This window comes from Mastacembelus armatus, chromosome 22 (genome assembly GCF_900324485.2).
Source record: "Mastacembelus armatus chromosome 22, fMasArm1.2, whole genome shotgun sequence".
Classification (NCBI taxonomy): Eukaryota; Metazoa; Chordata; class Actinopteri; order Synbranchiformes; family Mastacembelidae; genus Mastacembelus; species Mastacembelus armatus.
In genome coordinates, this window is record NC_046654.1 from 5750649 (window position 1) to 5767701 (window position 17053).

At 42.6% G+C, this 17053-nt stretch overlaps 1 protein-coding gene across 2 annotated transcripts in view; it reads right to left on the reverse strand.

Moving 5' to 3' along the window:
* The window catches only part of ppp2r3a (protein phosphatase 2, regulatory subunit B'', alpha), a 51628-nt gene that overhangs the window by 4950 nt on the left and 29625 nt on the right, over positions 1-17053 (reverse strand). Inside the window, exons 1-2 of one of the 2 annotated variants that reach the window (XM_026303445.1) lie at positions 1169-2041; positions 777-988 (exon numbers count right to left, since the gene is read on the reverse strand). In XM_026303445.1, the coding sequence (XP_026159230.1) occupies positions 777-908 (132 nt within the window). In that variant the 5' untranslated portion in view covers positions 909-988; positions 1169-2041. Of the gene's footprint in view, positions 1-776; positions 989-1168; positions 2042-12349; positions 15844-17053 lie in introns of those variants that run through there. The other variant, XM_026303438.2, reaches the window with a different exon arrangement.

Below are 17053 nucleotides of genomic sequence, written 5' to 3' on the forward strand. Positions count from 1 at the left end.
GTAATAAAGATTTCAAATAAGCACTACACAAATACCCAAGCTGGACAACATTAGACTTACAATAATAAGAACTGTTCATGATATAATACACAGTAATACTGCATGAGACAATAGTAAAGTTCTCATTCAAACAGGAAAGAAAAACAGCAACCAAGACAAGATGTAGTCCATGTAACACAGACAACATCTTAAGGAACTCAAAACAGAATTATTTTATTATTCAATTATTTATTTATACACTAAATGCTCCCATTGGCTGTAGTTGATAGTAGGTTGACGACGTGAAAAGTTGCAAAATTCAATTAGTGCATGCACAGAGCTGAAACCAGCATTTAATTAACACTGCTTGACATCAAAATGCGTCCCTGGTGCCTGGTGTGTGTCTCGACAACCTCCATGCTGTGTGTATTGAGCAGGACAGCTGTAACTGTCCCCCCCACCCCCCACTCTCCTTCACAGCCTTCATTCTGTCACTCTATTCCTGCACCTCCTGCCCTATTTATACTCTGCTGGTATCTGCCTCAGAATAGTATGTCGTCCCTGGCATGTGTGTATGAGAGCAACAAGATATATCTACTGTATGGATGTATATCTAAAATATGAACATCTGTGTAGACGCACATATGAGAATGTGTGTGTAAATGTGGGAAACAAGGACGACATATCATAAGGAGACAATGCTTGAGTCAATGTGAGTGAATTTGGTGTGTTGTCTTAAATTTGTCGCATGAGTCCAAACTTGCACTCTGTCCTTCCTTCCTGTTGCACTGACTGACCTGTTGCTGCTGGAAGGACTTGAGCCTCTTCTTAAAGCGTGAAGGGAGGACAAAGTCACACCCCCTTGCCAGATAGGCCAACTCCCCCCTCAGGTCGGGGTCCCGGCGTAACGATGTCTCCTTGATCATCATGGTGGGGGCAGAGACTCGCAACCTCCCACCAGAAACGACCACCGGTGTGGCTATTGACACGGCGACTACAGATGGACCAGCTTGCACAGCAACCAAATAACCAGTGAAAAGAAATGAAGTGGGATGAAGTAATGAAGTCCTCTTAACAGCTTAAAAAATCCAGCAACCAAAAAATGGCTAAACACCTTAGGAAAGCAAAGGAACATCCAGCGTCGGTATGATTTCACACAAAATAGCCTTTGGCAAACATACACACTCACAAAATCTCTCTCTTCCAGATTCCAGTTGAATGCACAGGCTCCCAGAGCTGTGCCCTGTACAGGAGTAATCCAGCAGTGTGTCTGTGTAAAGAGATGCTCCTTGTGCTACTGTGAAGGCCGGAAAGTAGAACCATGATACCAGCTGATTTATTGGCAAATCACAGCCCCAAATGGTGGCTTCTCTTTGAGGTAGAAACCCACAGCTCAGCTCTGGATGTATGTATTTGGTGTAGTCTCACTGGTGCCTGCTGCTTCAAGCTGGGTTTTGACAAACTGCACTGAGAAACATGAGCCATGCCGGGGTCTGGCAACACACACACAGCAAACCGACTGTCCTGAGCATTAGGGTGGGGGGTGGAGGGGCGGGGATGGGATGGGATGGGATTCAACCAAGTTACATATCTGTGTGTAGTGCTTTGCAGGATATGAGTTCACCTCAGTCCCTGTCTTTGACTAAAGTTAGCCAGCAGAAAGTTACAACTCAAAGTGAAAATAATTTGACTGCAGACAAGCTTAGGTCAGTGCTTCAGAGCGAGTAGGTAGAACAAGTAAAGCCAAAAGATTTTCATAGAAGTAATTTTGTATGGAGCAATAAATCACTGAGCTAAGCACCTGTTGTTATAGCTGTTGACATAGAGTAATTCCACTGGACTAGCTTCCTGACTTAGATTTCCCTGGAACATTAACATTGTCAAAATGCACTCTTGATTGTAGCTGCAGCTGACAAATGTTCTTGTTTCTTCCATTAATGAATCTATAAAATGCCAGAAAATCCTATCACAACATCCTAACATTTGAAAAACAGAAAATAGAACTAGGAGACTAGGACTGATTGATTTTCAAAACTATTGCAAACAATTTTTCTGTTTATGTTTCAGTTCATCGACCAACACCCAAAGACATTTAAAATGTTATTTACAGATAAAAGCAGCAAATCAACCAGAAAATTAAATATCAAAACTGTCACTTTATTGGACTGATCACCTTATCTACTCTAGACCTGCCAAAACACTCTACAGCCGTTAGAAGGATCTATGTTTCTATCCTGATGCAAAATCTAAATAAAAATGGTCACTGGTAAATAGCATATACCATAATGGTTAATTAATAGTGAGAATAAAATGATTCTAAAGGCCCCTGAGTCTGACTATTCTCTGGGCTATGCCACAGGCCCAAAACTCCTTCACAGAGTAAAGTAACACTAATTTGAAGCCTGTGACCCGGAGAGGGGATGTCTCACAGCACACAGGCATGCCCTATTTTAAACCTGTCCAGATAAAATCACTCCAAGACAAAGACACAACATCAAATGTCTTCCTGCACTTTATTGCACCATATATATCAAAACGTGCGGCTGACTGTCAAAGAAAAGAAAACAGTTGATTTAAGTATCTGCTGGCACTGGAAACACAGATTCCACTGAGGTTGTGTTTCAAAGCAGCACAAATGTACAGTCTAGTGCCCTCTAGTGCTACGGCGTCCGGGAGTAAATTAACCCATAAAACAGAAAGATATTTTAAGTAGATAGTTTTCTTTAGCCTAAATATTTTTCTGTTGTTATACCTGTAACTCTATGTCTACTCCTACTTCTCCTACTATATAAGTGTGTACTGCACTGGAGATGTTATTTTCTGTCCTTGTGACCCATTTCTTCCACCGGATTAATGCCAATATGGTTTATTAGTGACAAGGAAATAGACAGGTCTTTTTCTGTAGAAAAGGTCAGGATCCATTTGTAACAGTGACTTTCCAGAAAAATAAGTGAGTCACCTTGGATTTTTAGGGTAACTCCTCTCAGCTCCCTCTACGCCCAACTGAATTCTTTGGAACAACTAGACTCTGTGCTGAAGCCAAGGTCACATACCAATCCCACACACATGGACACACACAGACAAACACACCACACACACAGACAAACCCACCACACACACACACACAGTCTCCCTCTCCCTCTCTCTCTCTCTCTCTCTCTCTCCCTCTCACACACACACACACACACACAGATTGTCTTCTTTCTGCCACATCTTCCCTCCATGCTGCAGAGAAAAACATTATACAATCATGATCTTGTGCCTAACAACAAATAAACACAGTCTGGGCAACACATCACTATCTTCTCACCAGCCTTCCATGTCACTTTGAATCCCTCATCCCCCCCCCCCCTTCATCTTTGCTCCTCTCATTTAGTTCCCAAAACATCCTTTGCTCCACCTATTGAACTGGAGCGATGCACTTGTGATATCATAAATCTGTATCATATAAAGTGATACATGTGTTCATGTAAGTGTGTATGTGTGAGTGTAACGGAGAGACAGAACAGATGCCGCTGGGCAGCTGTGTGCTCTTTTCCTGTCTGACTGACAGCCGGTGTAACCCTGCCCTGCCTCTGAAACTCTCCTCTTGGTCTTAAAACCTGCCTCTTCATTCTTGTGCTAATCATCAGGCAACTTCTCAAATACTTAGGCTATCGAATATGCTGACATGAAAATAAAAAGCAGTCAATTTACCAAATCAATCTACAATCTCCAATATATGTTACCTGCTCAGGACAAAAATAAACTTAGCAACTGACTGGTGAATAAAGGCATTTAGCAGTTAAAGACACCAAAACAAGACTAAAGTTAATATTGGACAAATAATTAGTGACACACCCAAAATATGTCACAGTTATTTGTTATATTCACTTCTTAAGGTGATTGTCTGCTGTGTGCCTGGTCCACCACCCCCTGGTGTCCAACAACCATTGCAGTTTAATGATAATTCAGTTTACTTACACCAGCACCCTACATTTTTTGAGAGACAGTGATTCAGTCATAAATTATGATTAAACAAGATAAGAACTAAATCCTGAGTCCTGATGGGCAAAGCAGAGAAAAGGAGGAAGACAGGGTAAGAGGCATATGGTAGGGAACGAAAAAGTGCTAATGGAAATTCTGAGCAACAGGTGTGTGGGTGTGTGTGTGTGTGTGTGTGTGTGTGTGTGTCTGCAAGTGCTTTCCTTTACCCACTGCACAGACCTAATCCAACCCCACTGCTACAGGAACAGGTGAGTCAGCAGCCTTGACAGCATTGATCAAATAAATGCAATGATGGAAAGACCCATGGGACTAAGGCAGAGGATCAGCTGTCTAGCAACAACTGCTGCCTTTATCCAGCTATTAAATACACACTGGACATGCACACATGCTGTCCTAAATGGGTTTAATTAGCACACAAGCATTGATACATGTGTCTAATTTGTCACGGCATATCATTTTTGTGTGAGCGTGTGCAAGGGTGCTTCAATGGATTCAGATAACAGGAACTGTTTCTTCCAGTTGTACAGAGAAGTTGAATAGTGTGAACATAACAACTTCCTAAACACCCACCCACACACCCACACGCCCACACACACACACACACACACCTGCTCTGGGAAATAGTCTGCTGTGTGTAAAATTATCTGTTTAAATATAGTCACTGATTTCATGTTTATTTCTGCTTCAAGCACCGGGCAGATTTCACAAACACATGCATGGATACACACGTGACAACACACACATATGCAAAATGTAAGGACAGATGCAGTTTCAGGATCAGAATCAAAAATAATTCATTAATCCCTTGTGGGAAATTGTTTTAGTGGATTTTGCTGATGACTACAAGTGTACCTGCACTGCTCAATCCTCTTAAACCTATTACTAGCATTAATTGTTAGATTTTCTAATGGACAAACTTTCTATGGCATTAGATATTACCATAATGTTATTTTTAACAACCTTGAAAAGGCTTTAAAAGGCTTTAAAAGCATGCTTTCTGACCTTTTGAGTATGCTACTGTGAATATTAGAATTGTTGAAGTCTAATATTCAGACATATTCTTATTTGTCTTTCTAGGTATATGGGTCTTTTCATATAAACATTGCAATCATTACTCCATTAAGTGGGTGTTGTTTTGCACGTAAGCCCTATTGTTTATGTAATATTACTTTTAATACTTGCAGTACTTGCACCGCAACTACCCAGTGAAATAAATCAAGTTTAAACCAGAACATAATATCAGATGAAAAAAAAAAAAACAAAAAAAAAAAAAACAACTCCCCCTCCTCATCTTTGTGATTATACACACAAGCACTTTAGACCAAGCCTGCCAAATGCCATCTCCATGGTGATAACCCTTTCCCTGGATTGAGTGGCAGATGGAATGCTCCCAGGGTTACCGTGCCAACAGCAGGAAACACAGTTCACATCGCTGCTCTATCCGCTATTCCCAGCCTCACTTCCTCTCAACAAGGACACCAACAAACACACATATGCACATGAGAACAAACACAAACTCATACACACAAAGTTGCCTTGGGAGCCTCGTCTCTAAAGTAAAGACCATGAACCAAGTTCAAGTGCTCCTTCCATGATAAATGAAGTGAATCAGTGCTGGCCACAGTCTACCTCACATCCGAATCAGGGGAGATCAACATGGGAACAGTTAAAAACACAGCTGCTGTGGCTGCTGTAGCTGCCGGAGTGGAAGCGTAGGCAGTCTTATAATAAAAACATCACAGACTAAACTATCCACATCAGCCGTCACTCTGCTGTTTTTGATCAATTCACTGGTTTTTTACATTAGATCCTCAGCAATACTAGCTTTTGGATACAAATAAAGAGAATAACGCCATGAATATAAGCAAAACATTATTTAGCAGTCCAACAGTTGGTCAGTTTCTGTCAAGGCAAAATACTGGACTGATTGATACTGACATCCATACAGAATGTACAGCAACATATCTGCCATTGTTTTTGGTTACATAAGCACATAACAGAAATATTTTGTGTTTATATTCCACCCTGGGCAGTTTTACTCAGTTGAACATTCAGTTGCTAGTAGCAACTGCTGCCAATACAACTTACCAGCAGTTGCAGTTTAACTTGACATTGTTAAATTCAGATTTCTGTCAGACCTGTGACCAAGCAACTGCAGAGAGACATATTCTGTCTGCTATTGTACTACAAGCAAAGATGCACAAGGACTTGTGGGTCTTTTGCTATCTACTAATGGTAGAAATAGACTGCAAGCTAGTAAACAAGAATGCTGAAGTTTAAATTTGTTGTGTTTATCCAGATACAATTTAATGTTTAACGAATGTGTCCAGTAAATACTTGAAACTGCCATCTTTAATCTCTATTGGTCTTTAAAGGATTTTATAGTAGTAACTGTACAATACATTTAACAAGAAACATCTCTGAATGTATTACTGGTGTAGATGTAAATCTATAATCAATAAAAAAACATGTATTTTTACTGCATTGCAATATGTTTTGTGTACTTGCCAGCATACACACACACATACAGTACTGCTATATCTATGAAATCGAACACCGGCTTATATCGGCTGCTGCACATAAAAACATAAAACATTAACCTGAAAATGTTAAAGCAATAAGGAGCAACTTCCTGTTAGGAAAAGATGCATCCATTTTTACTTAGTCTCTCACTTTAGTGCCTATTTCTGGGAGGGGTGCCCAGTTACATCATCAAAACAAATGCCCAGTGAATCATCTTCCTCATGGGGAACAGCAGCCTGTCAACAAGTAATGGATAATAACAAACTACAAACCTTCATTGGACAGCTTGGCTTCTTATATTCATACACATGGCTATTAGGGCAAGTTTTACATTACCTTCCTTTGGCTATTTTAGGATTTAGAGTACGTGAGCTAATCCTACATCAGCATTAGTGATGGGCCACTGTCTGGATCTGCAGTTGGAAAGCATTCACCTGACTGCAGTAGGAGACTGCGCACAGTCAGTGGCAGAGCACAGCAGTCGCTGTTTCTTTGCTTTTTCACACAGAAGAGTAAGAATAGGCTGAAACTTTAGGAGGGAGAAATGTGTCAACATAAATAAGTAGTCAGTGTGCAGACCTGCGATATTATTAACATATCTTTATCAGAGATGGTCCGATAGCAATGAAGCATTGGTAATAAAAAAATGTGGAATGATTAAAAACAGTCCACCCGTTGCATTAAGTATGATCCTACCGTCATATTAACATCAATCTATTGTGCACCTTGAAAAATACATTTCCCAGTAAACTATGTTGGTACTGTATTTTGCAGTACCCTTTTCTCCAAAAAGTAATTTCATCAGAGCTAAGTCATGTGTTGTTTCAACACTTCTTCTGTTATGTGTAAAAAAGGAATGAGAGCAGTTTGAGAAATAGAAAAACATGTAAAAACCTACTTGAGCAATAGTTTTAATTCTTAAGTGACTCTGAAACACTGGTGTTGGTACACAAATTATCCTGTAGATGGAGCTATAGATCCTCCTCATGTCAAACAACAGGCATGAGGTGGCCTTGTGAGCCAACATGGTGCTGTTTGGTATTGGCTGAGAATCGCTAGAGGGTAGCAGATTTCTGAACTGTGCAACACTCAGGTGAGCCTGGATGGTTTCTGTTGCCTTTGACATCCTTCATGTTACCTTATCCAAAGCCAGGAAAATATTCAGCTTCAACAGAAGATGAGTGATTTGTATAATAAAAACATTTCTTACAGATCAGCAAGGAGGAAACTACAGCCCCACAGTCCTTTCTGTGCAAAAACATAAATCTAAGTAACAGCATGGAGATAAGGGATACGCACTATTTTGATTTAACAAGTGCAATAACTCAAATTATGCTTGTTCTTGCAAAAAAGTCCTAATATATTTAGGTCAACATTACAACTGTCTAGAGACTGTGCTCCATTCACTTCAAATTCCTTCTGGGCATTAAAATTAGGACAAAGGCATGTAAATATTTTTAGAGTATTAATGCATGCATGCAAGATATGCTTGTCTTGATAAACTGGTGAGAGCATCTTAGCACTGAGGGAATTCTCTGTAGAAAACCACTGGCCCAGTTTGGGTGGAGCTGTTTGAAGGGTGGATTCAAAGGAAGAGGGTGTGTGGGGTAGATGGAGAGGCTGTAGGCAGATGGGTGGGGTGGGGGCATGGGTGACACCCAAATCATGAGGTTTCTGGAACATTGGCAAACCTTCACATGGAAACAAACACACACACACATGCATGCGCAAACACAGGCACATCCACACACCCAGTCACACCCAGATCAACACAATATTCTGAAATAAACCTACAAAACATCCAGTCTCCATTTGGCCTCCCCTGGTGCATGATTCTGTAAGGGAGCCCCTGTCATCCAATCATGATTGCGCAATTGATATTCTGGGGTAGGGGAGTCCCACCAAATACCTCCCGCTTATAAACATGTTGTGATGGTTTCCATAGTGACACAAAGGGAGGCCCAGAGTATTATGTAACAGTGACTCCCACTGAGTTAAAAACTTTTCAGACAAAAAAAAAAAAACAAAAAACAAAAAACTTGCATGAAAAAAATCTTGCATATGTGTCTGCATGCATACAAGCATCTGTAAGCGAGCATTTGGATAATATCCCAGCTTGCACTGGGATAGTGTCAAATTATGTCACTTGCATAAAAGTTCTCTCAGTGTGCATGTGCAAATATCTCCCAGCCAAATGGGTACAGTTAATGAAGTCCACCATGAGTGGGTGTATGGGCCGGGCAGTGAATATCCCATTGTCCACACCAACCTTGAATGATATGAACTGTGCTGAAAAACTCCTCTTACACATAGCAACACAGGCCTTTGCCTCAAAGCTCATTGTATTGTATGTGTGTGTGTATAAGTCAATGCATTCATCTGTGTGCTTGTGCATCAAGGTAGAAACAGGCGCCTTTCCACGCTTGGCCGAGGTTCCTGCTGTGACCTTATTTCCTGTGGAAGCAGCCGAGGAATTATGTCATCCTAGTACAATCCAAAGTCAACAACTGTATGCTGCAGTCCCCCTCATGCCATGAGACTCTTTTTCATCTCTATTTTTTTTTTTTTCTTCGCCTGCTCCTCTTCTGTAACTCCCTATGAATTCCTCTAGTCTCTATAAGCCAACATCTCAGGTAACAAAAATCCTCTGTCTGCTATCTCATACACACTTTAATTCATTTAGCTTTTCATCTCCACATTTTGCTTTATTGCTCCTTACATCCTTTTTTCCAAGGGTTCCTGTGCCAAAAAAGTGGGAGGATTCTGTCTTAAAGGTCAACAGTGCTACAAAAAGGAAAAGAGACAAAGAACTACACTCATTTCTCTCTCGCCAATAAGCTGAAATATTCTGAACTGGCCTTATTACGTGCAGGTTCTCGAAATGTAAAACATGTCTGTCCAGCCAGATAATGTGGCAGAAACTGATTTTTGTGTGGCACACTCAAATTAATACCAGGCTCCAGGCATAGACTTTATATTTTACCTAAATGGGCATGACAATACCTGATATAGCCCCTCCTACTTTATGCGATATATTTTTGTGATTATGGTACAGGTTCTTAGTCATAAGCACCATGTTACAGAGGAAAATCAATTCAGTTAAAAAAAACATCTTTCAGTCCATCACTAGACATGTTACCAGGTGCAAGCCAAGCACAGCTCATCTTTCAGTGGTAGGTGTCCCAATTACAGCCCAGACCTAGGTATGGATAAAGTAAAGAGTGAAACTCTATCACCGCCTCACCAAAGACTTGGGGGGAAATCTGACCAGCACTATCCTAGCCTAGCAACACACCCACAGCAGTTGCCAAAAACACAGTGTCTGTAAATCATGTCACCATTGGCTACTTTACTGCAACAACCCTTCTGAAACAAAAACATTCAGGTCAAATTTAGCTGGAGGGAAACATGCTCTCAAATTTCTTGTCTCATATTTCCCAAAAACACAGAGTAGAAGAAAGACCAACTGCCGATGCAAGGTCATGGACATGAACTACCACCAATAGATTTAGTTGACTGCACGCAGCATCAGTGCTGCCACGTCTCCCTGGTCTGAGTATGACTGTTGTGGCCTCTCCTCTGATTTATATCAGCTGGCTTCCCAGTATCCATGGAGATTAATTGGTGTGCTCTGACAGGTGCAGAAAGCCCAGTATTAGTCTGTCAACACTCGAATCAACAACAAAAGCATGTGTACACACACACAAACACATACACAAGGATGCTGCGGCCTGAGGCCAACGTCATCCCAGAGGGCTTTTGCCAAACTGCTCATCAAAGCCCAGGCAATGCCAAGTGAAACACAGCCACAAATTTACAAGGTAGAGCGTGTAAGTAGCTGTGTGTGAGCGTTTCTCACTTGTGTGTGAGGGGGCTTGTCTTGTTTACAGTGTGATTGGCAGTTTAATGTGTAACCAAGAGAGGGGGCGGGGTTGGCACTGAGGAATATTAGCATAATTCCCAGAGTGCTAGTGTCGGCATTGGGTGTCAGAGAGCTATTCCCAAATTCAGCTGTGACCCACAGTAGCACTGGGTCAACTGTCTCTCAGGCCAACAAGCAGACACACACACACACACACACACACACACACACACACACACACACACACACACACACGCACACACATACACAGACAAACACAGAGAGAACTGGGATTTATTTGAATACAGTTGTATTCAAATTAATCCTGACTGATGCATATATGCAGGCATAACAACCTCGACACATAAGACAGGCTTGATGTACACAGTACACATAAACATGCACATCATCATCACACACACACACACACATGCAGGTCCATTTACACTGTGGCGACAGTGAGTCTGTTAGCAGGATGCCATAGTACAGAGGGGTGGACAGATTTAGGTCTCCCTCACACTTAACTCTGCCAGAAGTGGAGGCTAACGATACCATTAACACTTAGTGTGCCAACAGACTCCTCCAACCCCAACCCCACTTCACCCCGCCCTTCACCTCCCCTCTTGCTGTGCTCCAATCAGCACCTCTTACTGAGTTGCTCTGCCATCTACACAGCAACAACTGTTCATCCATGCTCCCAAAATAACACTACAGCCAATCACAGGGCAGAAAGAGAAGTGGTGGTCAATGTAGACCTTGACCATAGGTGAAAGAAGGGCACTATGAAAGAAAGAAACAGAAACAGAAACTGTAAGGGAGGCATTTCAAGGATGGCAAGAGATCGCATGTGATGTGGAGGCAGAGAAACAGAAAAACAAACAGTACAGGAAAGAGGAACGGAGGAGGAATGAGATAGTGAAATGATGTGTTTGGGTGCTGGCTGTTCTGTTCTGACTGTGGCAGCTACCATGGTAACCTCATAAATAGGTGGCCTACATATCAACAGGGCATAAGGTTACACAGCTTGGTAAATAAATGCACACTAACAAACAGCAGCAGGAGAGTGGTGAGAAAAAGGATCAAGGGAGAATAGAAAAATAAGTAAATCAGAAAAAAAAATGAAACGCAGTGAGACAGGGAGAGGGGATAAACTGAAATCAGTAAGGATTTGATACTCAGCATATCAGTGATAATATGTGTTTGTCTGTCATGCAAAATTACCTAAATCCACTATATGCTGCTGAACACTCACGTCAGAGACAGACTGAAGAAACCCTCTTGCACAACCCTAAATTACCTTTAAATATTCCCCAAGGAGGAAATGAGAGCCAACACACACACACACATACACACACACACACACCTGAACACACACGCTCACATATACAGTACGGTACAAAACACATGTTAGAATCCAGACAAAGAATAATGTTCTATGGTTCAAGGTGCCAGCCTTTTTTATTCAAGCCCACAGATGGACAGTGTATCAGTGTGCTCTTCAGTTAGTGAATACTACTCATCATGGCTTGCCAATTACAGCAGCATCAACCCTGTCACGCCACAGCAATAAAATCTTGCCTGGGCTTTTTGCTGTATGTGACATGTATTAAAATCAACAGATGTCGATTATCAAATTGTCTATTTTCAGTCTAATATTGTCAGTCAGTCGCTTGTCAGTCAGTTTCTAGCTGAATAAGCCCATTTATTTGCTTCTTACACCATAAATGCATGTAAATGTTTCAATGACAGCAGCCATAACATTTAAATATACTGATACTGTGTATTATGATCCTGACTGAATAATATTTTCCACTGAACAACTTTTGACATACTCATAAAAAATCTTCATTATGTGCAACTAAGGATAATTAGAATTAAATCAAAGTTGGACACCATGTTAGTAACAATATAATACAATGTGCTGTAATTGTCACTAATTGTCTTTTCAGCTGTGCATTTGCTAGTTTTAATTTAATTGTAATATGTGTTTTTACTTACTCTGATGACCTCTGGAGTCTGCTGAATGAGGAGGGTTGAACCAGTGTCTCTCACAGCAGCAGGATCACCAACTACATCTCTCACGTCTATTGTGGCTGCGATTGCAACAGGGGCAGGAGCATCAGGTGGAGCCAGAGGTGTAAAATCAACTGGATATGTGGAGGAATGCAAATTTGCTGTTGTCGATATTACAGAAGCAGCGATATCACCTGCAGAGATATCTGTATCTTCATCTGTAGCCCCACTTGTAGGCTCGGGTATGGGTGCAGTCAGAGGTTTAAAGGCTGCATCAGATGTCGATTTAGGTGCAGCTTCGGTTGTTGCATTGCACCCAGCTTCAGATATTACAGCTGCTGGAGATAGTGCAGGTGAAACCTCAGGTGTGTGTTTTGGCAGTATGGTTGGGACTGCATTTTTGTGCATTGCAGTTGGTGGGTTTGTGCTTTCCACAGAGGTGTCAGCCCTGCTGGCAGTGGCCAGTGTATCCTGCAGAAGCCTCATCACCTCCCTCTCCTTCCCACTGCTCCTCTCAGCACTCCCTGTACCCCCTGCCCCAGAATCCACCAGTTCCTGGGCAAAACTCTCAATGCTCTCCAGGATTCTCAGCAGCAGTGCCCCATCCTCCTCCTCTGTTACCACAGATTCACTGTTCTCTCCATGAGGAGGTGAGACACTGGGGCTAGGGCCATTCATGGATAAGTGGTTCGTTGGCTTCTGGACCTGGAACTGGGCCATTTTGGGCTGACTGAGGGCCTCACTGGAGGTGATCCCCTGGCCTCCCTCTCTCTTCCTGGTCTTGGCTGGAAGTGGAGGCTCAGTATTTCTGGGATGGCTCATACTCTGAGACAGGTTCTCTAGGTCCATCAGCAGCTTGTCAATGTCATCATTCCTGTGTGAGGCAGCTTTGGGTGTTGAGAGTATTAGTGAGGAAGAGGAAGGCCAAGTTGGGCTGTAGCCAGAGTTATGGAGTGTGTGTGGTTGGGACAGGTGCATGTGTTGACTTAATACTGTCCCATTTTTGTTTACCCCTCTATTTGGAGTGTGTGTTTGTTGCGAGATTTGTTCTGGTGTCTTGCCCACCTCTGCATCCTCCTCCTCAATATAAAGGGCCTCCATGGGGGATGCTGGAGGAGTATGTGCGTATGGTGGGGTTGGAGAGGTATGAAGAGAGTGTGTTGGAGACGAGCTGGATGATGAGCAGGTGACAGATGTGGGCAAGAGTGTGTGTTGTGTGATAGAAGCATGTGAATGCTGTAGTCCATTAGTAAGGGGAGTGGTTCTGGAAGGGGAGCTTTGGAGCTGTATGGTCTGGATAGAGTCTGATATTATAGAAGATGAGGAGGAAGATGAAAGACAGGATGGAGTAGAAGATGCAGAATGAGGAACAGTCTTTGGGATGGGAGGGGACTGCACTACATCCTCATAGCGAGGAGGTTGCTCATTGCCAAATATTGGAGAGTAAGGTCCCTGCTGGATGGAGTGAAGAGTGTTGACCAGCTCAGCCAGATCACTGTGCCCACTTCCAGGTGCACCCTGCCCACTGCCTGCCAAACCTCCAAACCCCTCTAGCTCCAGAGGCAGTCTCTTCAGATAGGAGCTGAGTCGGGACATCACAGCTCGATACACACTGTCAGGGTTGGCTTCTCCATCATCTGATGCACCACCTGCTTTGCGTTTGATGCACTGCTTGATGATGTCGGTACATTTCTTTAAGTCTTCAGAACATTTAAGAAGAATGTCAAGGCAGGCACGGATATCCTCGCCACCTGCTCCCCCAGCACCCGCCTCTGTCCGTGTCTTTTCTAACAGACGGGCAATTAGGTTCTCCTCTCCCAGGGTGTTGCGGTACAGAGAGGCCACTGTGTTCACATTTTGGTCTAATGATCCAATACTCAATAGACTGGTTGTTGAGCCTCCACCCAACTTGTTTGTGGCTGACAGGGGGCCTGAGGTGGCCTTGAACTTTGTTTCCTCCAGCCCTGACCCTTTACCTAATATAAATGGTGGCATGTTCTCATCATTAGAAGTAGCTATGCCATTTGTCATACCATTAGTCACTCCATTAGTCATGCTGTTGGGGCTAAAGTGGCCATAAATGATCTCTAGATCAGTGGAGCGACGGCTGAAAGAGTCAGGACGCACCTTACGACCTTTCCTGAAGGTGACATGGCTGGAGGAAGAGAGTCGGAGCTTGTCAAAAGAGAACTCTTTGAGCTTACCACTGGCCAGGTTGATGGCTTCTTCTGTAATGTCCTTCAGACTGCTGGAGGAGCTCAGGTTCCCAGTTGATCCACCACAACTTGTGGTCTTTTTACGCCACGTGGGGCTGTCCTCTCCTAAAGACAAATTGCCACTGCTGCCTGCCCTCTCTAGACCACCGTTATAACTACTATCCATGGCAATACTAATTTTACCATGGTTAGGGAGATGCGGAGTGGTCATGTTACAGGAGTGTATGGGTGAGCTGTTGATGTCACCGTATTCTTGGTCAGGTGCAATAAGCAGCTCTGAGCAGGTGCCACGGTGTGCAACACTACAGTCTAGTCCTTGGGACAGTGCCCCACATGGCCCTGAGCAGTAGTGCACAGCATGGGAGTGAGTGCGCCGGTCCACTACCACACTGCTGTAACAGCTCACACTGCTCACTACTACACGATAGGCTGCTGCCATGGTGACCAATGTGCTTCAGGGCATAAGAAGAAAAAAAATTCTGATGTGTAAAAAAAACAAAAAAAAAACAATATCAGAAAAATCTCAATGGATTCTAATTTTGTTGAAACTCTTTCAGTTAAGAGGGAAAAACAGTTAACATCCAAATAGTAAATTCTCTTGTTGAAAAAATGTTTAACTGCATGGTGACAGATTTCAAAGACATACAAAGGAGCAGCATAAAAAAACTAACCAGTCAATCAACACCTAAAAAGAAATGTCACCAACTACAACTTCCAAATTCGATATCCTTTCATTCTTGCAGTCAGAGGAGCTTTAAAGAGAGGTACACTCTCTTCAGAAGAAAAGAGTTATTGTCTCAGATCTCTGGCCCTCTTAATAACAGCTGTAATGTTCCTCTTTCTCCACAGGCACCTTTCTCTGCTTCCTCTCTAGCACCAGCTCATTAGCACTAATGATAGGTGCAGAGGATGGCGACAGTGGAAGATCCAGCTGGAGTATCACCCATCCCTCCACAGAAGCAGCCTCAGGGGCCTAATCCAAGGACAGCGAGGCCTTAGCATTGCTCTAGCCTGAGCTCATCCCCTGGGCAATGACACGTAGGAAGAAAGCCCTTATCTCACTCTGTGGTTTTCTGAAGTCCTGACGAAGCCAAAAACCATTCCAACACAGCTGCAGAATAGCAGGGGACCAAACACAGATGGCTGGCTGCCTCTTTCCCTCTGAGTGCATGTGGATCTGTGTCACTCCTGTACTCTCTTTCACCCCCTCAGTCCCCCACAGTGAACCATGTGTCGTGTGTGTTTCCGATGGGAGGACACCACCTGAGAGTCAGCAGAGAGAAGAGGAGGGGAGGGGACAGGGTGAGGGAAAGGAAAAACAAAGAAAGAGAAAGTAAATCATTAGGGCAGTTTATCAAGACGTGTCAAGTGTTCATACATATGGAGCTGTGGATTTTTATCATCTTTATCATGAAAAGCAACTGTAAACTGCACTTAGCTTTCTTCGACATTAACCTGAAATACACACATATCTATCAACACACAGCACATCCAGATTAAAAGGAGTGAAAGAAACATGGAGGATTAAACTGGCAGGACAGAAGAAAATACACAGCAGCTCTACAAAAGTCTCTCTAAACCTGCTGAGAAATCCCACCTCAGTAAAAGAGAGAGAGGAGTGGCAGAGGGAGAAAACACCTGCTGCTTTCAAATATCTATTTCTGTTTCTTGCCTCTGTTGCACAATGAAGCCTATATTATGTTTATGAAGGTAATGAAAGTAATGAAGATGTACTGTATTTGTCTGTTATATTCTATTTTATTCAACCTCCAGTGCTTCAGAAGACAAACAAAAAGTCTGCAGCAGACATACACACACAAAGAGAAAAGGCACACACTGCCAAACATAACAAAAGTTATAAAATAGAAGCTACAATAAGAACATACAAAAATGAGGACAGCTGTTCCAAACTCCATACAGCTTATCACAAAGAGCTCCCTTGAACTTTTTTATAAGCCAAAATAAAACAAATACTCCTCAAGCTGGTGTAAAATCTGACTTTTGGAACTACTGATCCACCTAAAAGTTTTACTTTTTGACTTAAACATTTCAATGACGAGGAATATGCCACAAACCAGAAAACAGGGACTCAGAGATTTAGAACGTGATTTAGAGGCCATGTAAAAGCATGAAGAAGATTCCCTGAGTGAGGTTCGCTCTCCCTTATGTTTCTCATGTTTCTCTGTCATTCACTGTATCTCTCTCCCGCTCTGTCTTTCCTCTTCATGTGTCAACTTCAGTGTTCAGTGGCATCAGTGTCTTTTCTTTCTGTTTTACACCCCCCCCCCCCCCCCTTCCGCCCCCCAAAGGGACAATGCATTCCTGAGCTACACAAGCATGTCCATGTACACTGTATTTAAATGCATGCTACAAAATATATATTACAGTATTAACTGTAATACTACAGTGATACAGCACTTTTATAGCCACAACCACACACAAAGACTAACCTCAACCTTAATCTCAACTACAC